We start from the raw sequence: 27603 nt of genomic DNA, 5'->3' as shown, positions 1-27603 counted from the left end.
ACAGAAGCATCTTCCCCTTCACTGATGGTAGAGAGTGTGAGTAGAGGGGAAAGCCTATCAACCAAGTTGAAATGGGGTTTAGACACGGGTTAGATCCCCGCTTGGGCTGATTACCTGGTTGGGTTTTTTCCGAAGTTTTCCCCAACCGTAAGGTGAATGCCAGGTAATCTATGGCGAATCCTCGGCCTTATCTCGCCAAATACCATCACGCTATCACCAATCTCATCGACGCTAAATAACCTCGTAGTTGATACAGCATTGTTAAATAACCAACTAAAATAAAAAATAAAAATTTAGGCGATAGCATCAGTCATGCAACAGGCTCTTTGCATCCATTTCATCTGCCTCGATACCGTTCATTCAAATGACGTTTTACTGCACGACGGTAATGCGCAGATGTTTTATCTTGAAGTAGCCAAGTGTTCAACCATGTTGGCAGTGGTACCGTTTGTTGTGATAGTTCAGTCTGCAGAAAGCACAAATATGCAGCACCTGTTGACTGATTGTTGCGTTTCCCTCTCTTGAATAACAATAATTTGTACTTACTGTGTACTGTAGAGTGTCGTCTGAGCGATTGATGCATGAATAGCTTCGACGTAACACCAACTTGCGTGTCTCACAGTGATGCTATATCTCGATAACAAAGTACTTGGAAGGGTTTATTATTATCCAAGGGAAGGTGTTTGCAATATATTAAAAATTAGATCTAATAATATTCAGCTGTGCTTAGATATGGGCGCGAAACAGACGCATGCACAGTACATGTATAATTATTGAAAGTTAATAGGCCTACATTGGCATTACTCAAAAATGGATAAATAGATGACAATATTAACGGGATATTCTCATGTGCTTACATTACACAGTTGGTCTGGTTGGTGCAGCTGGTAGAGTGCTGGCCTTCTGTGCCCGAGGTTGCGGATTTGATCTTGGCCCAGGTCGATGGCATTTACGTGTGCTTAAGGGGTTAGGTACAGCATACAGCAGTAAAATTTTGGAGATATTCAACATTTTTTTTCTCCATTACTGCATCTTGTACAATAATGAAAATTTGTATGTTTAAAACACTGTCCTTCTGCTATATGAAAAAAATATTTTTATGATTTAAAAAAAAAAATTATTTGCATTTTTTTTTTTTTTTTTTTTCAAAATTCAGTTCACTGTGCAGTGATGAAGCTTTTCTCACATAACTTAAAAAACTATCCAACATTCTGCGATATAATTTTTTGTGTGTATTTATACGTGTCACATCTACAATATGATGCAAGAACACTCTACCTTTGATAGATTGTCTGATAAAAATAAATTCATTTAAAAAATGGTTAAATATCAATATTTTCTTCTACCACATAATTAAAAAAATATAATTTATTAAGGAATGTAGTTGAAAGAGCATGATATTGTAAATATGAGTTTCAGCAATAAAATAGAGAGAGAACAAGAAAAAGTTAACAAGTTTATGAGTTATGAGGGAAAAACACTTCATCACTGCGCAGTGAACTGCCAGCATTTTTAATTTAGAAAAAAAAAAAGTATATTTTTTTTTAATCTTTAAAATATTTTTCTTTTTCATATAGCAGAAGGATAGTGTTTTACAATACCAATTTTCATTATTGTACAAGATACAGTAATGGAGGAAAAAAATGTTGAATATTTCCAAAAATTTTACTGCCGTACCTAACACCTTAAATGCGACAGGCTCATGCCAGTAGATGTACTGGCATGTAAAAGAACTCCTGCAGGACAAAATTTCAGCACACCGGCGATGCTGATATAACCTTGGCAGTTACAAGCGTCGTTAAATAAAACATAATCTTTAATATGACTTTAATTTTTAAACATTTTCACTCCTACAATAGGTCTTCTACGTTATTTGGCATAGGTGTGTATTATATTCACTGGCATGTTATGACCTAGTAAATACGATAATTTTGATGTAGTTTGTTTAGGTAATTTTATTGTTACTGAACGTGAATGTACATATAATCATGTTTTCAACTAGGGATTAATGGATTGTTCGAATTACACAGTATGTTACTTAGAATTAACCAATTTCATAATAAGGAATTGTTATTGTATGGAGGTGTTCAGATATATGGAGAAGTTAGGTGTGAGAAATGTGTTTCAGAGTCAGATTTCCAGATAATCTTACTTAGTGGCATATGGCTTGCATAGAATATGTGACATTAAAATTTTTATTAATTTATTTTTTTAATAGTTCATTGGATGCTCTGAGGCGTGCTGTGAAAATATTCCACTCTGCTCTGCAACGTGTTGCAGCTCCCCAGGATGAAGATCCTGAAGAAGCAGAATTTCTTGTTGAAGGTGGATCAGGTAAGCAGCTTTAAAAAGCATCAGGTTTTGCATCTCTTATTTCATAGAACATAATTCACATTCGTGTTCTAAATAGAGGTTTACCTTAAATTACACTTTACGTGAGAAATAAAGGTAAATCCTACTAAATAGATAAACATTTTTCATTCACAATGTGTATTAACCTAAGTTATGTTTGTATGTATACACTCAGTGACAAAAATGAAAGCGAGCCACTTTAATTTCATTATAATGTATACTTACTTACTTACTGGCTTTTAAGGAACCCGGAGGTTCATTGCCGCCCTCACATAAGCCCGTCATTGGTCCCTATCCTGAGCAAGATCTTCCTCACATCCATTTTAATATTATCTTCCCATCTACGTCTCGGCCTCCCTAAAGGTCTTTTGCCCTCTGGCCTCCCAACTAACACTGTATATGCATTTCTGGATTCGCCCATACGTGCTACATGTCCGGCCCATCTTAAACGTCTGGATTTTATGTTCCTAATCATGTCAGGTGAAGTATACAATGCGTGCAGTTCTGTGTTGTGTAACTTTCTTCATTCTCCTGTAACTTCATCCCTCTTAGCCCCAGATATTTTCCTAAGAACCTTATTCTCAAACACCCTTAATCTCTGTTCCTCTCTCAGAGTGAGAGTCCAAGTTTCACAACCATACAGAACAACTGGTAATATAACTGTTTTATAAATTCTAACTTTCAGATTTTTTGACAGCAGACTGGATGACAAAAGCTTCTGAACCGAATAATAACAGGCATTTTCCATATTTATTCTGCGTTTAATTTCCTCCCGAGTGTCAGTTATGTTTGTTACTGTTGCTCCAAGATATTTGAATTTTTCCACCTCTTCGAAGGATAAATCTCCAATTTTTATAGTTCCATTTCGTACAATATTCTGGTCACGAGACATAATCATATACTTAGTCTTTTCTGGATTTACTTCCAACCCAATCGCTTTACTTGCTTCAACTAGAATTTCCGCGTTTCCCCTAATTTTTTGTGGATTTTCTCCTAACATATTCACGTCATCCGCATAGACAAGAAGCTGATGTAACCCGTTCAATTCCAAACCCTCTGTGTTATCCTGGACTTTCCTAATGGCATATTCTAGAGCGAAGTTAAAAAGTAAAGGTGATAGTGCTTCTCCCCATCTGTCATTATAATGTATTGTATTTGTAAGGATCTGGAATGTAATATGTTGCAACCATGTCCAGTAAAATTTAAGAAAAGTGGTACATTGCAACAGTGTCCCTTGAGACAGTAAAGTCAGTCAATCCTATTACAGGTCAAATCAGCTCAGAGAGTGGCAGGAGATTAAGACTCCTACCTTTACAGACAGTCACCATAAATGGCAAGAAGGAATGTCAGTCCTGTGTTCCCCTCCACCTTTACTCTCAGAGAAATGCCCTTGCTACTCATTTGTGTTAGAGACTGAGTAAACTCCAGGGCCACAGTGCAGTTACATGCTTGTCTCACTTCTTTATGAATTTCTCACCAATGTGAAAATCATTTTCCAATCTTACTGCAATCATATACATAATTTATAAAGATTATAGGTATAAATTGCTGTGGAATATGATCTTCGACTAATGTATCTAACAATCTATGTCTGTTCACTTTATCAAATGCCTTTTCAAAACCAACGAAGGCAATATGTGTTTCTAAACTGAATTCCCTAAGTTTTTGTATTAATAATAGTGTGAAATATCACAAGAAGATATTCCTTTATGGAAGCGGCGTTTGTTCTCAAACATGCGTTTCATAATGTTACAGTATATTTTGTTCTTAACTATACTGGTAAAGATTATTTGCTTTGAGCCAACAATTCACTGGAAGGTATTTTGATAATAATTCCCTCTAAATCTCATAACAAAACTGATTTTTTTAAGTACCTTCCTAAATTGGTGATGCTAGAGTGAATTTGTTCCTTATTCACAATGTAATGAAAACTGGATAGCCAATTTACTTTGAATAAAATTTCAATCTTCCAATAAGCTCTTTCTGCTTCCCAATGGGCAGTGTTCCTTCTGTTGCGACAGATATTTATTTTTCATGAAAACCTATTTTTGTTAAATATGTATTTGGATAACTCCCTGAACACGAGTTTTTACTCCTTCAGGAAAGAATTCTGTTTGTAATTTTGTATATGTATTTTACTAACAATGAACTTACATACATACTTACAAACTTACTAATTCCACCAATGCTAGATAATATTACAATTGATAATATTCCTTACTCCAACGTATTGAGAGTGTGTACATAAAAATAATATATTAACAGTGATTACTATATACAATTTTATGTAAATTTGTGAAATAGGAATGAAGTTATTAATTTTCTCATATGAACAACACTGTGACATTTTACAGTCTTAAAACTAATAAGAAAACTCCTATTTAATCGAATTTAATGGTTTTTTTATGCGACTGCAAGCGGGCTTTGGGTCAGAGGAGCGGTCGAGTTCATGTGAACCAATCAGAGCACCACATTTTTGGCAAGCGGTAGGGAAAACAGTTGCGCTACTCTGTCTATACAGAACTCTATTGAAAATGGGTCAGTCCTGCCATATATCCACAATATGCGGAATCCATATCACATAAGTGAAGTGGGTAGACATATCTCTCTCTCTCTTTTTTGTCCCCCCCCCCTCCCTTTAGCGTCCAAGAAGGCAGTATATAGCAGTCATATGGTTCCAAGCTTGAAATTGTTTGTTGTAGCAATGCCTCGTACCTTTTCGTTTCAGTGTTTAATGCTGTGGTGCAGATGTGTGTGCTGGAACTGCAGCCGGCACTCAAGCGCTGCTTAAAACTGCCGGCTTCTGGGAAGGAACACATCCAACTCAACAAGTGCAAGAGGTGGACCAAGGTCAAGGCCCTGCTCAAGCCCTACTTCAAGGACCTGATCAAGGTTAGGCAGTCTAGTTTCTTCTAATTAGGGGAGAAGTGGGTACAGTAAGACAGGGAGAACAGTGAGACATATTTTATTAGATGGTAAATTTTGATGTTGAGATGTTGGCAACAGTGGAGTTGTATGTTGCATGAGTAAAATAACAGTATTTTCATACTCGATTTGATTCCAGTTATAAAGGTGAGTGATGAGAAAATAATTCGTAATTTTTCACTCTAGAAGTAAAATTTTGGCTTGTGTTTAATGAAAGTTATATTGGATATACAAATGAGATATAAATATGAATGTTTTGTTCTAATACTATGATATTTGAGATTATGTTTGGCAAAATTTCGTCTTTCTTGTTTTAATTTTGAAGTGATGCCGTCATTTTTAAATGAACTATGCGTAAAGGGAACAGTGAGACATGCCATTGAAGGGTACACTGAGACGTCCCACTGTTCCCATGTATCAATGATTTGCAAAAACAAACTGTAATTATATTACATTTACCAGTAACTAACATTAAAAATGAACATACTAGTAACCCAATTTTGGAACTGTAGCTTAAAATAATGGATACATTACATTTTAATGGTTTCATAAATAAAAAATTATTCACAAAATTTAAGAAAATGTTAAAAAATAATACAGAATTACATTAAATTCTTATAATTATAAGCTTTGTTGTCACCAAAAATTAATTTCACTTTTTCGCAAAAGTTTGAAATGTTATGGAAAATTCACTTTTCCAAATGTTCCAGATGCTTCAATGGTTTCGAAGTCAGAATCAAAATGATTCTAAATAAGCCTACAGAACATGGCAAGATAAAGAGACAGCAAGCTTTCCTTTCTTTTGAAATAAATGTAAATCATTTCAGTGTCCGTTAATAGACACTGTGGTGTCTCACTGTACCCTCCTGAATGGGAACAGTGAGACATTTGCATTTTTTTGACAAACACGTATTGTATATTATGTCCTTTATCTATTAACATTTTTGTTTATGTATTATTATACTCCATGTTTTAATGTCTATTTCTACTGCACTTTTAATTTTAAAAATACTTGAATTATCACTTGCATACATATGTCTTAATATTTTGTGTCTCACTGTACCCACTACTCCCCTACTATTATATCGTTTTCTAAGTATACATTTTGTTGTACTATTCTTCACCTCTACTCTTCCCCTACATGTACTCCTCTCTGCGCTTCCTCCATCTCACTTCTCTCCTGTTTCTGCTACTTTTGTACATGTATTCACTTCTCCTTTTCTGTCTGCTCTTCCTCCCCCTTCTTCTCATGTACTGCTCTTTTTTATATGTGTGATCTATTTCCTCCTCTACTCTTCCTTCATCTCCTTATCTCCTCTTCTGTTCTTTTTATAAATAGTAAAAACTCGTTAGTTCAAAATCAGTTAATTCAAAGTAGCGCATATTATTTCGAAAGACTGATTGCTCCCCAGTTTGATATACAGTACTGCGTGTTCAGCTCAAAGTGTGTCATGGCTCGCTGTATGCCGTTATGTAGCTAGTCGATGAGCCTAGAGAATTCAATCTTCCTACACTTCCGCAGAGGTGTATTAGCCTTATGTGCCAGAGAAGTTGCCTAGCAAGTACGGTGTTCATTCAGAAGAGTACTTACCGATATGTACGGTAACGCCGGTAGTGGCAGGAATGTGAACTGTTTCGAAACATGTACTGAGATGAGTTTTTTCTTACTGTCGGGATATGGGGAGAGGGTTAAGACGATTACTTACGTATTTGTTGACATTAACTTGGACTGTCAACATGGACACGGAGCATTTGATTTGTGTTGTGGAATGTTGCCGTATGCAACCGATGATAACAAATACCCTGCATACAACTTGGCCGCGCAAAACACAGTTCGAAAGAGGTTATGGTAGCACACAGACTGTACAGACTGCCATCTGTTGCTATGACGTTCAAGTTATACCGTACACATTCTCAAGTTCAGATTGAACGTCTTGATTAATAGGCAACTTCTCCGACACTAAAGCTGAAACTCATTTTCAAATTGCTGACTCATCAATGTGACGTCATGACACACTTTGAAATGAACACCCAGTATAGGGATTTATGTGGTTAAACCGAAATAAGATTAATCTGAATTTCGAATGCATATGAGAGTCTGTCTCAAAAACTCAAGTTTTAATTCAAAATTATAATTCATTCATTCATTCATTCTTTTCTTCCCAAGACAGGTCTTTCACTGCAAACCCAGCATTCTCCAGTCTTTCCTATTTTCTGCCTTCTTCTTAGTCTCCGCATATGATCCATATATCTTAATGTCTTCTATCATCTGATATCTTCTTCTGCTCCAAACTCTTCTCCCGTTCACCATTTCTTCCAATGCATCCTTCAGAAGACAGTTTCAGCATCATTCTTTCTTCACCCACTCTTTTCAGCACAGCTTCGTTTCTTATTTTATCTGTCCATTTCACATGCTCCATCCTTCCCCATATCCACATTTCAAATGCTTCTAATCGCTTTTCTTCACTTCATCATAATGTCCATGTTTCTACCCCATACAATATTACACTCCACACAAAGCACTTTCTTCTCTAGTCTCTTTCTTAGTTCTTTCTCCAGACGTCCGCAAAAGATGCTCCTTTTTTAAATTAAAGGCTTCCTTTGCCATTGCTATCCTCCTTTTGACTTCCTGGCTGCAGCTCATGTTACTGCTTATAATACATCCAAAGTATTTGAAGCTGTCCACTTGCTCTACTGCCTCATTTAGAATTCGCAAGTTTATCTTCTTTACTTTTCTTCCTATGATGAGGTCTTAGTCTTGTTTGCATTTATCTTCATCCCATATTGCTCACAGCTGTAATAGTCATTATTGTGTTTCGTACTTGAACTCTTGAAACAACACTGGTGTTCATAATATTGTGAGTCATGCAGCCATTTTTTTAGATCGAAATCACAAAATAGTCATTATTACGTTTCGTATTTGAACACGTGGAACCATACTGGTGATCATAATATTGTGAGTCATGCAGTCATTTTTTTATTTTCTGTGCTTTTGTGTCTAACACTTATGGAAAAGCGAATTAAGGATCTTGGTCCATTGGGTGCAGTTGAAATTCCTACTTTGTCCAACACTTCAGTCTTTTTATTATCGTATCTCTGTCTATATATTTGCATCGTCTCCTTTTGCTTCTAATTCTTCAATATCTACTTTTCATCCTCTTCTTTCTCCAACTCATTTTTCTCATCGTTGCACTCTTCTGTACGAATTCATTTTCCTCTTCTTTTCTGTCAACTTTTCTTTTTTTTTTATAACTCAATTTTTTTTATCTCTCTTTTACATTCTCTTCTTTATCTTTCTGCTATTTCTCTCTTTATTTTTATTTATGCATTCTCCTTCTTCATAACCACATCCATCTGTTCTCTTTGTTTCTTCCACTATTCTTTTTTATTCTCTTGTCTGTTCCGTCTTTTGTTTTGCACGACCATTAGAAGATTCCTGTATTATTATTGGATAGATCCTAACACTTCTATACTTCTCATATTATATTATTAGATTCGACGGTATTTCGGAAGGCGGTCGTCTCCTAGAGTTAGTGCCGAGAGAGACAGAGAGAGTGAGCTTACAACATTGCCATGTCGTACTGTATGCGTACATGCAGTACTTATAGTGCTGAAGAAAATTTAAATTCTCAAAAGATAATAATGACTTTTGCCATTGAATTACCTACAGGACCGCCAACAGTGTGTTTCACTTGATAATCAATTCTCCCAATGGCGATGCACAAAGGCAGGAGTGCCGCAGGGCTCCGTATTAGGACCACTGCTCTTCTCTATCTACATTAATGATGTATCAAAGAACTTACAATATTGCCGATATCACCTCTATGCCGACGACCTACAACTTTACATACATTCCAGATTCAATACGATCAATGAATCGATTGACAAGTTAAATTGTGACCTAGCCACTGTCTCCACTTGGGCTTCCAATTTCGGACTCGCACTTAATCCAAGTAAGACTCAAGCTATAATTATTGGCCATAAGCGTTTAGTTAACTCCCTTAATAACAGTAATCTTTCAGTTGTTACCCTTAACAGTACGCTAATCCCTTATTCATCTGTCATAAAAAATCTTGGCTTCTTTTTTGATAATAATCTAAGTTGGAATTTTCAAGTTATGGAAACGATAAAAAGAATCTGTTCCTCCATTCACTGCTTGAGTTGCTTGAGAAACTTCTTGCCCCAGCAATTAAAACTTACCCTAGTACAAACCCTAATAATGCCGCACTTCGATTATTGTGACGTTTTGTTAAGTGACCTAAGTTCTGAACTGTCAGTCAAGTTACAGCGAGTTCAGAATATGTGCGTCAGATACGTATGCAACATCCGACGATATAATCACATATCACCGTCCTTCACAAGTCTGTCATGGCTCTGACTTAAAGAACGCAGAACTTTACACTCTTTGTCTTTACTCTTTCGAATTCTGCACACCTCAACACCAAATTACCTTTCGTCTCAGTTCTCTTATCTATACTCCAACCACGACGTAAATACCAGATCACTTATCTGTGGCACACTAAGTATACCTCTTCATAGAACATCTTGTTATCATCATCTTTTACAGTATCCACCTCGCGTCAATGGAATTCCTTGTCACAAAGTATTAGGGGCTGCAAGACAATAAACACCTTTAAAAACAGCTTAAAAGATAACCTTATTAGCATTTCACTCCAATCATACTGATTTAAACTATCACTGACTACATTGTTACTTCTTTCTTTAGACATCATCCTGATAGTGCTGTATTTTCAAAATTGTCTCATAATAATCTCTTTCTATTATCTAATATTATTTGAAATATATTAACATTGTATGTATTTTAGCTTAATTCTGCTACACAGTTTATTTCAGTGTTTAATTAATAGTTCATAGTATTTTGTTGTTTAATTCGTAAATAACTCTTGTATACATGTAACTCTCATCTAAATCAAATTGTTGAATTCTTTGTAAGTTCATGCATATGTATATACACTTTTTGCTGGTTGAGTGGAAGAGAAGGCCTTACCGCCTTAACTCTGCCAGCTAAAATAAATCATTATTATTATTATTATTATTATTATTATTATTATGATTATTATTGTAAGCATGACACCAAACAAATCCTGTTCCCTTCACTAACAATTCTTTGCACAGTTCGCTTCTGCAGTCATTTCTTGCGAGTTGACGACATTGCATGATGGCTGGCAGCATTCTGCTCGTCAATGTTTTTTAAATAATTACACACTTTAAACACTATTTCCCGTGTCTGCCTGTGCAGTACTCGTCTTTTTACAGTCTCTCATTCCATTTATTTACCTTACACACACAACGTATATCTTAGTTTTACATATTCAATGTATTGAAACACTCACACGTGAACAAACAAACTCGGTAAGCACTTGTTACTGACTGATTTCGATTGGTTCTACAACATAAGCTTGTGACGTCACATGCCAGAAATATTGTGGCGCTTATAACAGCCGACCGCCTTCTGAATTGTCATCGTTTCTAATTCTATAATAACAAAATTTTATACCCTTCTGCTTCTTCTCATCTTTCAATTTTCTCTCTTCTCCTTTCACTTTGTGTTCTCACCTCCTGTTTTCCTAATTCATTCTGTGTTGTATCAATCTATTTTCTCCCTCTCCATCTTCTCTCTTCTCCTCCTCTGAGAATATGTTTATTATATTATTGAGTTGTCTACTCGAGATACTCCCTATGTGTGGACAGACATTATTAATGTTAATTTGTTATATGCATACAGTAATGTATATTTTAGTTTTTGTGGCTTATATTGCTCTTAAATCCGAGCAGCATGTATACTTCATAATTTAGTTTGGAACATGCGTTTTGAGATATCCTTCATTTCTTCAGTTTCTAGATAATGTGTCATCTGCACAAATTCAGACGGTACTCCTGAAACATCTCCATCAACTGACGATCTTTGTGCCGTACTTCCCGAAGCAAAAGCGACTGTTGCTGAAGAGACTGGTGAAGCTGTGGGGTCTGGGGGAAGAGACAGTACGCGTGGTGGCCTTCCTCTGTATCCTCAAAATCACTACCAATCAGCAGCAGGAGCTGCTAGAACGGGTCTTGAAGGCAAGTAACGTCATTTAATAAGACAATTTAACTGAAGTGGTTAATCAATCTCTCTCTCTCTCTCTCTCCCTCTCCCTCTCCCTCCCCCTCCCCCTCTCCCTCTCTCCCTCTCCCTCTCCCCCCTCCCTCCCCCCCTCCCTCTCTCTCTCAGGAAAAAAAGTCAGTTACATCCAAACACTCCAGATAACAGGTAACATTAGTGGATTACACAGATTTGGATTACATATGTACTCCTACGGAGGAAAAAAGTCACAGATACATCCAAACACTCCAGGTAACAGTAGTGGATTACATTTGGATTACATATGTAATCCACATAGATTTGGATTACATATGTAATCCACACAGATTAGGATTACATATGTAATCCACGCAGATTGGGATTGCATATGTAATCCATACAGATTGGGATTGCATATGTAATCCATACAGATAGGGATTGCATATGTAATACATACAGATTGGGATTGCATATGTATTCCATACAGATTTGGATTACATATGTACTCCTACGGAGGAAAAAAGTCACAGATACATCCAAACACTCCAGGTAACAGTAGTGGATTACATTTGGATTACATATGTAATCCACACAGATTAGGATTACATATGTAATCCACGCAGATTGGGATTGCATATGTAATCCATACAGATGGGGATTGCATATGTAATCCACACAGATATGGATTACAAATGTATCCACACAGATTGGGATTGCATATGTAATCCATACAGATTTGGATTACATATGTAATCCACACAGATTAGGATTACATATGTAATCCACACAGATTGGGATTGCATATGTAATCCACACAGATTTGGATTACAAATGTATCCACACAGATTGGGATTGCATATGTAATCCATACAGATTGGGATTGCATATGTTATCCATACAGATTGGGATTGCATATGTAATCCATACAGATGGAGATTGCATATGTAATACATACAGATTGGGATTGCATATGTAATCCATACAGATTGGGATTGCATATGTAATCCATAGAGATTGGGATTGCATATGTAATCCATACAGATGGGGATTGCATATGTAATACATACAGATTGGGATTGCATATGTAATCCATACAGATTGGGATTGCATATGTAATCCATACAGATTGGGATTGCATATGTAATCCATACAGATGAGGATTGCATATGTAATACATACAGATTTGGATTACAAATGTATCCACACAGATTGGAATTGCATATGTAATCCATACAGATTGGGATTGCATATGTAATCCATACAGATGGGGATTGCATATGTAATACATACAGATTGGGATTGCATATGTAATCCATACAGATTGGGATTGCATATGTAATACATACAGATTGGGATTGCATATGTAATCCATACCGATTGGGATTGCATATGTAATCCATACAGATTGGGATTGCATATGTAATCCATACAGATTGGGATTGCATATGTAATCCATACAGATGGGGATTGCATATGTAATCCATACAGATGGGGATTGCATATGTAATCCATTACAGATGGGGATTGCATATGTAATCCATACAGATTGGGATTGCATATGTAATCCATTACAGATTGGGATTGCATATGTAATACATACAGATTGGGATTGCATATGTAATCCATACAGATTGGGATTGCATATGTAATCCATACAGATTGGTATTGCATATGTAATCCATACAGATGGGGATTGCATATGTAATCCATACAGATTGGGATTGCATATGTAATACATACAGATTTGGATTGCATATGTAATCCATACAGACCATACAGATTGGGATTGCATATGTAATCCATACAGATTGGGATTGCATATGTAATCCATACAGATTGGGATTGCATATGTAATCCAAACAGATTTGGATTACATATGTAATACACACAGTACATATGTAATCCACCCAAAATTGGATTACATACATAATCCACTCTAAAAACATATGTACTGCTATGGAGGAAAAAGTCTCTCTCTCTCTCTCATATTTTGCAATGTTTTTAGCTGTTAGACAACTGGACTAATAATAATAATTGCATGATATGTTGCAGACAATGTACTTAACGTATGTAAGGAACTGCAAGTTCATGTCGCCGACAACATTGCCATCTGTGCAGTTCATGCGAAGGTCACTGGCAGAAATGTTTGCACTGGACGAAGCAGCTTCATACCAGCATGTCTTCCTGTATGTGCGACAGTTAGCAATACATCTGCGCAATGGCATTACAATACACAAAAAGGTATGATATATCGGACAGTCTGCCAGCTGCTCATCTGATGAAGTTATAAGATAGGCCTATATTAAAATACTTTTGTGTGAGATCGTGCGTATTTGCTTGCTTTCCACACAAAACCAATACGCGGTAAGTGTGAAATACCACATTCAGTATTCCCAACGTAACACACATAACAATTTCCCTCTTCTTACCGCTTAAGTGACATATTGATTTTACTGCTTTAGGCTTTTAACATATTATTTTTAGAGACGTTCAATATGGTAATAATTATAAATTGGAAACTTACCATTGCAATTTCACCTAAATTGCACTGTTAATTATTGTTTTTAAATAATTGCAAAAATTAAGTAAACTCTACAACTCCACTAAAGTTACTGCATTCGTGATGCAAGTAACATTAAGAAAGCCGTGAAAAAATCAACAAGATTTATAGACTGGGGAAAAAAAGAAGACAGACGTATATCACGGCCTGCTAGAGTATAGTAAACACAGAAAACGTTTTAAAGCAACAATGTTGAAGATAGATATTTTTGTTTTCCAAATTTGCCGTCATTGAACAGAAACCAAGATGGAGATTTCATTGAAACTAATTAGAAATTCCTCTTTCAGGTATGTAAGAAACGATCTTCGCACAAAATAATGTACGATACACGAGCGGTATGTTTTCTTTCAATTCTCGGAAATTAAAAAAGCTCAACTATGTTTCGCTTTTTCAAACTTTTCCTCGAACATGAAAACTTCAACATACCGCTCTTGTAACGCATATTACTATTACAGCTTCCACTTCTAACAAGTCTGACGTGGTGTTTGGATGCTATTTTCAGGAAACTATTCAGTCCGTGTACAACTGGCAGTACATACAGTCCCTACACTTGTGGACAGAGGTACTGGCAGCCACAGCTCAGCGCTCTCATCTGCAGCCTCTACTTTATCCTCTCATACAGGTAATGAATGACGCATCTATATACATAATTTGAACTGGTAATGGTAATTACGGGAAAATGGCTGAACGGATTTTAATGAGTGTCCCCTCATTTTGAAGCTTAGAACCCGAAGTTTTTCAGAAAAATAGTAACTTTCAGTGAAGCGTTAGTTTTCGTACATAATTTTCATATTTTCCAAAATCCATCTTTCGTCAGTTTTGAGAACTAATTGCATAATTTCAGAATAAAACAAAACACAACAGCCTACAATAAACAATAGGCTATTACACGAAGGCCATGACCTGCAGGATTGCCAACATATTTAGACCTCAAATTCAATTGGTTATTAAAAACTTCAAGGCTTACAAAAAATAATTTACAGGTCTGATTCTGCGGTTTGTAATTTTATTACAGCTGTGTACTGGATATTAAAATCTACAATATTTGAGATGGTTTGATGACATTATTACCATTAGAAATTAAATATTATAATTAATGCCTTGATGCGACTATTTTTCATTAATTATACGTATTAATACTATATTAATGATGTGAAAGTGAAACTTTTGGGGTTATATAAGTAGGTAGATGTAGAGAATATATGAAATTAGATCTTCATTTCTATAATTTACTGAATGGCAGCTATGTAGTAGTAGGCTATATAACTATAAAACTTACGTAAGATAATAATATTGTTATTAAAAATGAAATATTTTTATAGTTAATAATGAAGTGGGATTGGGTCTTTTTTCATATACTTAATGGCAGTGTGGTGTAGATATTTATATGTGTCATTCTCTTCAGTATTGGCTCGAGAGACTGATAAAATGAGAGACCTAGAAAATTTTGTAGTCTCCCTATCATTTCAGCAAGATTTCTTAACAGGATGAAATGATTTTACCCTCTACATTTCAAGCTCTCCATTCAGCTGGTATACCAAGATGCTATGTTTATTGTTCGAAAGCATAGCAAACCTGACATTTTTTTAACTTTCGCGTACAATTCACAATGACCTGAATTAGCTATTATTTATACACACATGAAAAACACACTGATTGTTCTGATATTGTTACTTGCGTTTTCGCGTTGAAACTCAAAACTTGAAGTGGATAGGTTCAAGAAAAAATATTTGGCATAAAAGAAAGATTCAGAGGGAATATGTTTCATTATTATGGAAGAAAATAACTTTCAAAATGTCTGGTATTCTTTATTGAAAATAAATCTGAAAAATTTTTATTTGAACGTCTAATTTACTTAGTTTGCAGAATTTTCTGCACAAGCCACTAGTTATTTTAGAATTGGAAGCGAAATGACATCCATTTATGTAATACAGGGCTCCCACAAAATACCTGTCTGTTTTCGAACACATTTAACTTACATTTAATGAGTTTACGAAGGCACAGCTCTATTTTGTGGCGAGAGAAGTGTGAGCATTGTAGGGAGAATAATATCATTAAATACAAACGGAAATATACAATTTATAATTTGCAGTTAAGCCGACACATCTTTTCTGTTTCCAGGTCATCATTGGCACAATAAAGCTGGTACCCACAGCGCAATACTACCCTCTGCGCTTCCATTGTGTGCAGATGCTGATACAATTGTCGAAACAGACTGCTACATTCATACCCATTCTGCCATTCCTGTTGGAGGTAAAATTTCAGGATTTGTTGTAATCTATCTATCCTTGCTCTCACCCAGAGCTTCTACCCTAGTATTAGCATATATCTATCCACTTGTGTATCACGAATTAAATCTATATGATATACAGATTAATAGAAACAAGCATTCATAAAACACCTTAACAATTTGAATGCTAATGGACTTGTAAGAAATAATGTTAGATTAAAATAGACGCCGCGTGGCTACTTTGATGTACGAAATGCATAAAAAAAAGTTTGAACCTTTTATAAAAATGTAGTTATTTTTATGCTCGACCATGCCGAAATGTAGTAATTATACACCTGGTATCAGCCCTTTAATGAACCTCTTTAAAGTACACCTATTCATTAAAGTTCAGGTGTTCCACCAATCAGAAAATACCATTGTAGCAATATGAAAGCGCAAGTATCGATTATTCTCGGATATGCAATCGAAAAACAACTAGCACGAGATTAGATTAATAATTAGCGTTAATTGTAAATAATATTCAAATAAATTCAATTTGTCATCTCGTTTTTCAATGTGTAATTCAATTTCAAGGTTATATCAAGATTAATGTTTATTTTACTCTCTAGATTATATCCAGGTCAATGTCGAAATTTGTTTCTCGGAAAAAATCAATACTTTCGCGTCTGCGCACATCTCACAATTTACGAGGTATTGCACAAGGTCAGTTCTGCTCTTCAGTCAGATAAGAATAACATGAATACTTATGAATAATTTCAAGTTAGAAATATGGTCGAGCATAAAAAGTCATGTGAAACTTGACTATAATGGTAATTAAGACGCTTGTATGAAAATTATGAAACTCGCTTGCGCTCGTTTCATAAACATACTCGCGTCTTAATTACTACCATTATAGGCTCGTTGCATAATGTACTATTAAGTGTTCAGTTTCATGTAGATTGACTCGTAGGATTTTTGTTATACCGATCATTTTTTATTATTTGAGTGTATTTTTATAACATTAAACTGACATACTTATTTAACAGATAAATTTCGTTTATTTGTTATTTGTTACAATGATATTTCACTGTAATGTGCACAACAATAGGTAGAATATACAGTTGTTCTCTTGCTGCAGGTACTTAATGGATTCAACTTCAACAAGCCACACAAGAAAGTGTCCATGAAGCCTCTCGACTTCTCTTGTATTCTGCGGCTGTCAAAGTCTCAGCTCCAGGAGAATGGTTTTAAGGACGCTGTCATAGAGAAAGTGTACCAGCAACTCCTCGAATACTTGGCCAGTGAATCACATACTATCAGCTTTCCGGACACAGTAGTGCCAGCTGTTATACAGGTATGAGTACTTCCATCACAGAATTTCTGAAACATATTAAAATTGTGCAAGTGTATTGTTTGTACAGAGTGATTTATATAGAACTGACACATTTCTTTCATTAATTGTTTCAAAGCGAATTGTGCTAGCGACAACTTATTATACCTAAAATGTAGAGGAATTTTGGGAGATTATTTACCTCTATAGTAAATGTTGAAAATGTCCTCCATCCTGCATAAGGCACAACTCAACATGTCGTTCCATGTTACTGGCCACTCGTTGGAGGACTCTGTTGTCAATAGCTTGAATCTCCTGTGTGATGTTGTGCTTCAGATCATCCAATGTCTGGGGACATGTGGCGTAAACCCTGTCTTTTAAGTAACCCCATAGAAAGAAGTCCGGCGTTGTCAAATCCGGAGATCTCGGTGGCCACAGGTTCCTGGAAATTATTCGGTCGTCAAAGAAACTTGCAATTAGTTCCATGGATTCATTTGATGTATGGCATGTAGCGCCATCTTGCTGAAAATATCTTGATTCAGCTCTACATCGTCCAGTTGCTCAACAAACTCCATGAAAATCAGTCAGTACTCTGCAGTGTTCACAGTCTGGTTAAAAAATATTGGCCCTTTTCACTCACCAGAGATCCAGTTGTTCTAATTTGTTTACCAGTCCCAGTATTGTGTTTCTTTTGGGAGGATTGCGAACACCAAATTCTCTCTGGTATGCTCTTTGAGTAGCTGTAATTGAATTCGTAATCCAGTATTGCTTCACAAGGAAGAGTCGTTGATTTAATGTGTACTGCATTTTCACGTTGACACAAAATGTCGAAAACAGCTGCCAACGATAGGAATAAAACATAAACATCTGCGCATCTAGTGACAAGGAATCGAAACTCCAGAACATTCTGCTTAATTTGGTGCTAAAATTGGGTCAGTGCTGCCAACAATAGGAATAAAACATAAATATCTGCGCATCTAGTGACAAGGAATCGAAACTCCAGAACATTCTACTTAATTTGGTGCTAAAATTGGGTCATTGAATGAATTTCCAACGGAATAATTAAAGAAAGAAATGTGTCAGTTCTATATAAATCACTCTGTATTTATTTCTTGATTTCTGATCTCACACAAGGAAAAGCATTGTAAAATAACATGGATTTGTGTGTGTGAGCAGCACTGCACCTATTTTTTTTATAGCGAGCTGCTACTTGGTATTGTATCAGAACATAATATAAGAATAGAAGTTTTGAACTTCTGTCTATTAGAAAATAGTTCGAGGAATGGTTATATTTTTTGACTAAAAGCATTGCTCAAGAAATGTCAGGAAATTCTCAAGAACCAGACAAAGAATGGCCTACATCATGTGTTGAAGGACTGGAAGAAATGTTATAACAAGTGAAGTCAAATAGAAGGGGACTACTTTGAAAAAGATCATGTAAATGTTTAAAAAGAGTAATGTCTGTGAAAAAAAAAAATCAATCTCAGTCTTTCTTGATCAGCCCTCGCATTTGTCAAAAAGTGTGGTTATTTTTCCCGAAAGTGGTGTTACTTAAAAATAACTTATTTACAATCTAGTATTATATACACATTCTATTTACATTAACTGATGTATCGTAACTATATCTAGCTTTTAAATGCAAAAGCTGACAGAATACTTACTTACTTACTGGCTTTTAAGGAACCCGGAGGTTCATTGCCGCCCTCACATAAGCCCGCCATTGGTCCCTATCCTGTGCAAGATTAATCCATTCCCTATCATCATATCCCACCTCCCTCAAATCCATTTTAATATTATCTTCCCATCTACGTCTCGGCCTCCCTAAAGGTCTTTTTCCCTCCGGCCTCCCAACTAACACTCTATATGCATTTCTGGATTCGCCCATACGTGCTACATGCCCTGTCCATCTCAAACGTCTGGATTTAATGTTCCTAATTATGTCAGGTGAAGAATACAATGCGTGCAGTTCTGTGTTGTGTAACTTCCTCCATTCTCCTGTAACTTCATCCCTCTTAGCCCCAAATATTTTCCTAAGCACTTTATTCTCAAACACCCTTAACCTATTCTCCTCTCTCAAAGTGAGAGTCCAAGTTTCCCAACCATACAGAACAACCGGTAATATAACTGTTTTATAAATTCTAACTTTCAGATTTTTTGACAGCAGACTGGATGATAAAAGTTTCTCAACCGAATAATAACAGGCATTTCCCATATTTATTCTGTGTTTAATTTCCTCCCGAGTATCATTTATATTTGTTACTGTTGCTCCAAGATATTTGAACTTCTCCACCTCTTCAAATGATAAATTTCCAATTTTTATATTTCCATTTCGTACAATATTCTCGTCACGAGACATAATCATATACTTTGTCTTTTCGGGATTTACTTCCAAACCTATCTCTTTAAAAAGCTGACAGAATAGCAAGACTAATCTTCCTTAAAATTTGTTCGTTTACAGAAATTGTTATAGCAAGACAAAAAATGTATACAGTCCACATTTTCACAAGGCATCCTTCTAGTTCCATATATTTCGACGAAAATTCTGGTTTTGAAACACTCCCTGCTTTTAATACAGTCATCATGTCAAATTCGTTTTTCGAGCCACGTTTATCAATACAATCTTTCAGTTCACGAAATCCTGACATTAACTCGTCCTGATCTAATTCCTTAAGAGAAGGAAATTTCCTAAAAATTGGTCAGGAGAGATGGATTAAGTTCCTTTAGTAACACAGTTTTGGAATATACCATAGCAAACTCTTTAAAAGTTGCCTTTGCTGGATCTTGAGACATCCGAACATTGAGTTCATCAGCATCTTACAAGCAACTTGCCTAAAAGACACTTTAAGAGCAGCTGCATGTTTGGTACTGAGACCTGCTAGGAAACTCACCGTGCTGTATAGATCTGAACTGTGACATCAGTTTTCCCACTTCTTCATAAAGAAGATGAGAAGTAGGATAATTTTATCCTTCAAGATTGGTTATTACTGTTATCAGTTGCACTCAGAAATCCACCACTGTGCTTTATCTCCTGTCTTTGCACTTGATAATGTTCAGAAATTATTTTTATGGCATAAAATTCGCCATATTTTGCGGAAAATTGGAGAAATTCGCGATATTTTTGTAGAAAAACTGTATAATTCGCGTTATCGCAAATGCGAATTTTGCAGATCCCTAGTAGTATGTTGTTATTAATAGTTCATTAGAAATTAGTGATATTGTAGTAATTATATAAAGTTAAGGATGCACTGGAAGGAATGATGAAGAGTTCGGGGCGGAAGAAGGTATCAGATGATAGCCGACATTAAGATATACGGATCATATGAGGAAACAAAGAGGAAGGCAGAAAATAGGAACGACTGGGTTTGCAGTGAAAGACATACACTTGGGCAGAACACTAAATGAATGATACAGAATTTAGGGTACAGATCTTATTCGAGCGAAGGTGGTATCCTGGATAAATGGTATTCTTTGTTTTTTAATTAATTGTGTTGAAAGGAGTAGATTTACTTTTTACTTTACTTGCCCAAAAATGTTAATAACATAACAGACATTTACTGGAATAGTAGTTAGAAAACAAATGGAGAAAATCTGATGTTCTGAGCATTTGATTAATCAATTAACTTTACTTGTCCTGTTAGACACAGAAAATTATTTATTGGCTTTATTTTTCTTGCACCAGCTAAAGAAGTTTCTGAAGCAGTGCAGGTCTGCCAACTATACCAGAAAGATGAGACAAGTGCTGGAGAAAATCGAAGCAAATGCGCGATTTGTGGAAGCTGAACGTCGCAAAGTGTCATTCTCGCTGAGTGATCGCAAGGCCATTGATGCATGGGAGACAAACTTGAAGCTAGGAGGAACTCCACTCGCCAAGTTCTATGAATCATGGAACAAAATGAACCTGCGGGTGCAGGCCAAGCGGGCCACTGACAATGACAAGGTACACTGTCTTACTCATCTATGTCTCTCTCTTTCTTTCTTCCTTCTACACCATCTCCCATTCTTCACCACACTCTGACTCCCTTTTACTCCTCTCATCCCATATCCCCTTTTCTGCTTCTCTTTACACTCTTTATCTCTCTTTGTCATGGCTTGTTCTTCCAACACCTTTTTTTGTCTCTTTCCACCCTCTTCTTCCCCTTAAGTTTGTCTCTTCTCACACTCATTTCCTTCTTAGTTCTTAGTCTATTTCCGCACTCTTTTTCTCTCTAGTTCTTCGTCTCTTCTCAGATTCTTTTTCTCTCTAGTTCCTACTCTCTTCCCACACTCTAATTTCTAATTCCTTGTCTCTTCCCACACTCTTATATCTAATTCCTTGTCTCTTCCCACACTCTTATTTCTAATTCCTTGTTTCTTTCCAGACTCTTCTTCTCCCTCTATTTCTCGTCTTTTCCCAAACTATTTTTCTTTGTTGTTCCTTGTCTCTATCCACATTCTTTTTCTGTCTACTTCCATGCCACTTCCCACGCTCTTTTTCTTTCTAGTTCCTTGTCACTTTCCATGCTCTTTTTCTTTCTAGTTCCGTGTCACTTCCTACGCTTTTTTTCTTTCTAGTTCCTTTACACTTCCTACACTCTGTTTCTTCTAGTTCCTTGTCACTTCCCACGCTCTTTTTCTTTCTAGTTCCTTGTCACTTTCCATGTTCTTTCTCTTTCTAGTTCCGTGTCACTTCCTACGCTCTTTTTCTTCTAGTTCCTTGTCACTTCCTATGCTCTTTTTCTTTCTAGTTCCTTGTCACTTCCCACGCTCTTTTTCTTTCCAGTTCCTTGTCACTTCCCACGTTCTTTTTCTCTCTAGTACCTTACCTCTTCTCACACTCTTTTTCTGTCTAGTTCCTTGTCACTTCCCATGCTCTTTTTCTCTCTAGTTTCTTACCTCTTCTCACATTCTTTTTCTCTCTAGTTCCTTACCTCTTCTCACACTCTTTTTTTCTCTAGTTCCTTGTCACTTCCCATGCTCTTTTTCTCTCTAGTTTCTTATCTCTTCCCACATTCTTTTTCTCTCTAGTTCCTTGTCACTTCCCACGCTCTTTTTCTCTCTAGTTTCTTACCTCTTCCCACATTCTTTTTCTCTCTAGTTCCTTACCTCTTCTCAAACTCTTTTTCTCTCTAGTTCCTTGTCACTTCCCACGCTCTTTTTCTCTCTAGTTTCTTACCTCTTCCCACATTCTTTTTCTCTCTAGTTCCTTACCTCTTCTCACACTCTTTTTCTCTCTAGTTCCTTGTCACTTCCCACGCTCTTTTTCTCTCTAGTTTCTTACCTCTTCTCACATTCTTTTTCTCTCTAGTTCCTTGTCACTTCCCACGCTCTTTTTCTCTCTAGTTTCTTACCTCTTCCCACATTCTTTTTCTCTCTAGTTCCTTACCTCTTCTCACACTCTTTTTCTCTCTAGTTCCTTGTCACTTCCCACGCTCTTTTTCTCTCTAGTTTCTTACCTCTTCTCACATTCTTTACCTCTTCCCACACTCTTTTTCTCTCTAGTTCCTTGTCACTTCCCACGCTCTTTTTCTCTCTAGTTTCTTACCTCTTCTCACATTCTTTACCTCTTCCCACACTCTTTTTCTCTCTAGTTCCTTGTCACTTTCCACGCTCTTTGTCTCTCTAGTTTCTTACCTCTTCTCACATTCTTTACCTCTTCCCACACTCTTTTTCTCTCTAGTTCCTTGTCACTTCCCACGCTCTTTTTCTCTCTAGTTCCCTACCTCTTCTCTTCTCACATTCTTTTTCTCTCTAGCGCCTTACCTCTTCTCACATTCTTTTTCTCTCTAGTACCATACCTCTTCCCACGCTCTTTTTCTCTCTAGTTCCCTAGCTCTTCTCTTCTCACATTCTTTTTCTCTCTAGTTCCTTACCTCTTCTCACATTCTTTTTCTCTCTAGTACCTTACCTCTTCCCCACACTCTTTTTCTCTCTAGTACCTTACCTCTTCTCACATTCTTTTTCTCTCTAGCTCCTTACCTCTTCTCACACTATTTTTCTCTCTAGTACCTTACCTCTTCCCACACTCTTTTTCTCTCTAGTTCCTTGTCACTTCCCACGCTCTTTTTCTCTCTAGTTTCTTACCTCTTTCCACACTCTTTTTCTCTCTAGTTCCTTGTCACTTCCCACGCTCTTTTTCTCTCTAGTTCCCTAGCTCTTCTCTTCTCACATTCTTTTTCTCTCTAGCTCCTTACCTCTTCTCACATTCTTTTTCTCTCTAGTACCTTACCTCTTCCCACACTCTTTTTCTCTCTAGTACCTTACCTCTTCTCACACTCTTTTTCTCTCTAGTTCCTTGTCACTTCCCATGCTCTTTTTCTCTCTAGTTCCTTACCTCTTCTCACACTCTTTTTCTCTCTAGTTCCTTGTCACTTCCCATGCTCCTTTTCTCTCTAGTTCCTTACCTCTTTCCACACTCTTTTTCTCTCTAGTTCCTTGTCACTTCCCACGCTCTTTTTCTATCTAGTTCCTTATCTCTTTCCACACTCTTTTTCTCTCTAGTTCCTTGTCACTTCCCATGCTCTTTTTCTCTCTAGTTCCTTTCCTCTTTCCACGCTCTTTTTCTCTCTAGTTCCTTGTTACTTCCCATGCTCTTTTTCTCTCTAGTTCCTTACCTCTTTCCACACTCTTTTTCTCTCTAGTTCCTTGTCACTTCCCACGCTCTTTTTCTATCTAGTTCCTTATCTCTTTCCACACTCTTTTTCTCTCTAGTTCCTTGTCACTTCCCACGCTCTTTTTCTATCTAGTTCCTTATCTCTTTCCACACTCTTTTTCTCTCTAGTTCCTTGTCACTTCCCATGCTCTTTTTCTATCTAGTTCCTTACCTCTTTCCACACTCTTTTTCTCTCTAGTTCCTTGTCACTTCCCACGCTCTTTTTCTATCTAGTTCCTTTTCTCTTTCCACACTCTTTTTCTCTCTAGTTTCTTGCCACTGCCCACGCTCTTTTTCTTTATAGTTCCTTATCTCTTTCCACACACTTTTCCTCTCTCGTCCCCTTGTCTCTTTCCATGCTCTTTTCCTCCCAGAAATAAACTTTTGTTCGGGATCCTCATTTTGATGCTGCCACATCCAACATGGTTTATCGGTGAATCCAGGACCATGCTTCATTACTTGATCATACCATCATTTCCCACTAATCTGTGACCCTTTTTTGTGCCCTTTGTGCGTTTTTAATTTTGGAAACAATTGACATGCATGGAATAGCATATAATCTCATAGAACTCTTAGACTATATGTGTCTTTTTTTTTACATGTAGAGTTCTGTCGTATTTATATATGCTTGTAGTCTTTCATGATGAATGTAATCAGAATTAGGCTTTCGGGTATTCCACCGTGTCCTGGAACATACCATTTCCAATGTTTCAGCGCTACACACAGGTTGCATCATCAGGGTAAAAAGATAAGACCAGAGGAGTTGCCTCCCTGTTGGGTTCATTATGCCTGGCTACTCCAGACGAGTGAGCCATATTTGTCTGCTAAAAGTTTCAAGTATTGGCTTTCCACGTGAACCTCATTGGGATGTTGGGCTCATTTTCTCTGCACACTCATTCCTCACTACCATCTCCTCCCCTCCCACCCCAATACCATTACTTCGTAAACTAGCAGTAACAGTTCAAATATATCTAGTAGGACGTCATATCTGAAGAAAAATGTGATCTGGAAAGGGACAGGGAAAGAGAAATATACAGTTTTTATAAATAAGATGCCTGAAAATAAATATGTATTATTCTAGAAAGCATCATTTTTTTTTATGACATTATTTATTAATTTCGTTATTTTATAATTTTTGGTGATCATTATTTGAGAACAATCTTACATTGTTAAATAACAAACTGAGTAACAGCTCACGATCAATCTATATTGAACCTAGAAGTGAGCTAACTATGTGACAGTACACATTCACCTCTGTTGACACGCTTCAGTGCAAATTATTGTCGAATTTTTGTTTCAGCTGGGAGAGTACAACATCCCTACAATAAAGAAACGTCCCATCACAAAAAAGAATGAAGGTCCTGTTGAGCTGTTTCCATCATCAGATGAGTCTGATACAGAAATAGGATTTACTGATAGGTGAGTTTTAATGCCAAGTTAATGGTTGTCGAGGTCACCATATTTGTTCCATGTAGCTCCATCTTCATTCTTGCTACTGATTTGTGGGCGTTTACAGCCTCTATACTTTATATAATGTGATATATTTATTTCTACAACTCTTATTTAGTTAGGGGTTGCCACTACATCTCTGAATTTGTGCTCCCCATAATCTTCTAATTATGATTTCATCGACGTGTGCTGTCTGCTACTTTATTTTTATTGACTATAGTCGTAGCATATACAGTAAATATAAATATTTCAGTGTATGATGGCAAAACAAGAGACAGTGTTTACTTTTCTTAAAAAAAAAAAACGTCTTGAAGAGTCAATAGAAATTGTATCCATTGCATTTAATGAAGAAAATTTTCAATTGGCTTTTAAGTGAAAGTAAAATCTGTGAACCAGTAATTCCATCTGTGTTATCTTCATCTAGTGCTGTTGCTGGTGAGTTAATGAATTAAATAGAAGTGAAATCAAATATAAAAAATGATGGGAAACTAAATATAATTGGTTGTATTTCGTGCATTCTGTAAACTGTGTGAAATTCTTTAACAAAATTACCTCGAAGCTCTTAAAAGAACGATGGGGTATTCATGTCATTGTCTTTCAAAGACTTAGGAAAGCTACTGGAAGACACATCCGTCTAATTTAATCAGTAATTACTACTTGTAGGTCTACTAAATTTATGCAGTTTATGTTGTTTTCTAATGCCAGGCATTTGAGAATAAAGTCTTGTGTTACAGTACACCACCAAATAAAAAGAAACAAGGCACACGTGGAGGAAATAGGCGGCAAAATGCACAAATTGCTCCAGCAGAGAGTGCAGACAATGAAGTTGATGGTGGAGAAGACATTGTTGAAGACCTGAAGCTTTCTGACTTTGAATAAAAGAATTTATGTTCGCAAATATTGAGAATTCATTAAACATTCCTCTCTTATTTATTGTCCGTTTTCATACTCTTTCTTGCTGTCATAACATCAATGCTCGATCACAAGGTGATAACATGCCAGAAATTACACTCCATACATCATCTCTGCATTCCTCATCCTTCGCTGTTACTACTTCTCATCACTGGAATTCTCTGCCGCCTGAAGTGAAGGGCTGCCAAACCTTGGAATATTTTAAACCCAAGTTAGAAAATTATCTTACGAAGAGTGCCAAACTAACTTACTGTTATGACAATTGTTGTATGTTTCCACGTATTCTCTACATTTAGATATATTCATTCATTCATTGCTCTGCAAACCCAGTCTTCTTCAAGCTTTCCTATTTTCTGCCTTCCTCTTTGTCTCATATGATCCATATATCTTAATGTCATCTATCATCTGATATCTTCTTCTGCCCCGAACTCTTCTCCTGTTCACCATTCACCATTCCTTCCTTGAGTAGGCAGTTTCTTCTCAGCCAGTGACCCAACCAATTCCTTTTCCTGATCAGTTTCACCATCATTCTTTCTTCACGCACTCTTCCCAATACAGCTTCATTTCTTATTCTGTCCATTTCACACGTTCCATTCTTCTCCTATCCACTTTTCAAATCCATGGACTACATGAAATACTAGATACAAATACACATACTAGAATAGGCGATAACACTGACTACATGGAATAATAGGCGTGAATACATTAGCTATGGTGTGGGCGAGACTTCATGGAATACTGAAAGAGTGACTGCATGGAATATTAGGCGTGAATACAGCTATAGAATAGGCGATAACACTGACTACATGGAATAATATTCGCGAATACATATAGAGCAGGCCAGTGTTTCGCAACGGGTGTGATGCAGCACAAAAATAATAAAATTGTCTATTTTAAGTAAGCTGCTACTTGTTTATTCTTTATTACATGCTGTGAATTTTATGTTGTCAAAGAAATGAAGTGTAATTTATTTACTCAACATGTTGTTGTTATCTAATGCCGAGCTTTGGCAACGAAGCCATTAGCGTTCTTGCTCTCCAATATTTCTCTGTGGTGTATCCATCAGGTAGAACTTCACAGTCTGAAGGATTTGCCATTAGGTTAATTAGCATAAGTGTAACCGTTTTTTAAGTGGACACCAATTTTTTGTTTGTAA

The 27603-nt window shown here is 36.4% G+C and overlaps 1 protein-coding gene across 1 annotated transcript in view; it reads left to right on the top strand.

Annotated features, from left to right (window-relative positions):
- Noc2 (Nucleolar complex protein 2) overlaps window positions 1–26610 on the top strand; it is a 37237-nt gene extending 10627 nt beyond the window's left edge. Inside the window, exons 4-13 of the mRNA XM_069823076.1 lie at window positions 2219–2334; window positions 5081–5244; window positions 11134–11358; window positions 13412–13600; window positions 14422–14541; window positions 16041–16172; window positions 17267–17482; window positions 21138–21395; window positions 25387–25505; window positions 26270–26610. Of these exons, the coding sequence (XP_069679177.1) occupies window positions 2219–2334; window positions 5081–5244; window positions 11134–11358; window positions 13412–13600; window positions 14422–14541; window positions 16041–16172; window positions 17267–17482; window positions 21138–21395; window positions 25387–25505; window positions 26270–26414 (1684 nt within the window). The 3' untranslated portion in view covers window positions 26415–26610. The remainder of the gene's footprint in view (window positions 1–2218; window positions 2335–5080; window positions 5245–11133; window positions 11359–13411; window positions 13601–14421; window positions 14542–16040; window positions 16173–17266; window positions 17483–21137; window positions 21396–25386; window positions 25506–26269) is intronic.
- The last annotated feature ends 993 nt before the right edge of the window (window positions 26611–27603 follow it).

The sequence above is a fragment of the Periplaneta americana genome, chromosome 4 (assembly GCF_040183065.1).
Source record: "Periplaneta americana isolate PAMFEO1 chromosome 4, P.americana_PAMFEO1_priV1, whole genome shotgun sequence".
In the NCBI taxonomy this organism is placed as follows: domain Eukaryota; kingdom Metazoa; phylum Arthropoda; class Insecta; order Blattodea; family Blattidae; genus Periplaneta; species Periplaneta americana.
The sequence above is the reverse complement of the archived record's forward strand: the minus strand, read 5'-3'. Positions and strand labels throughout refer to the sequence as shown.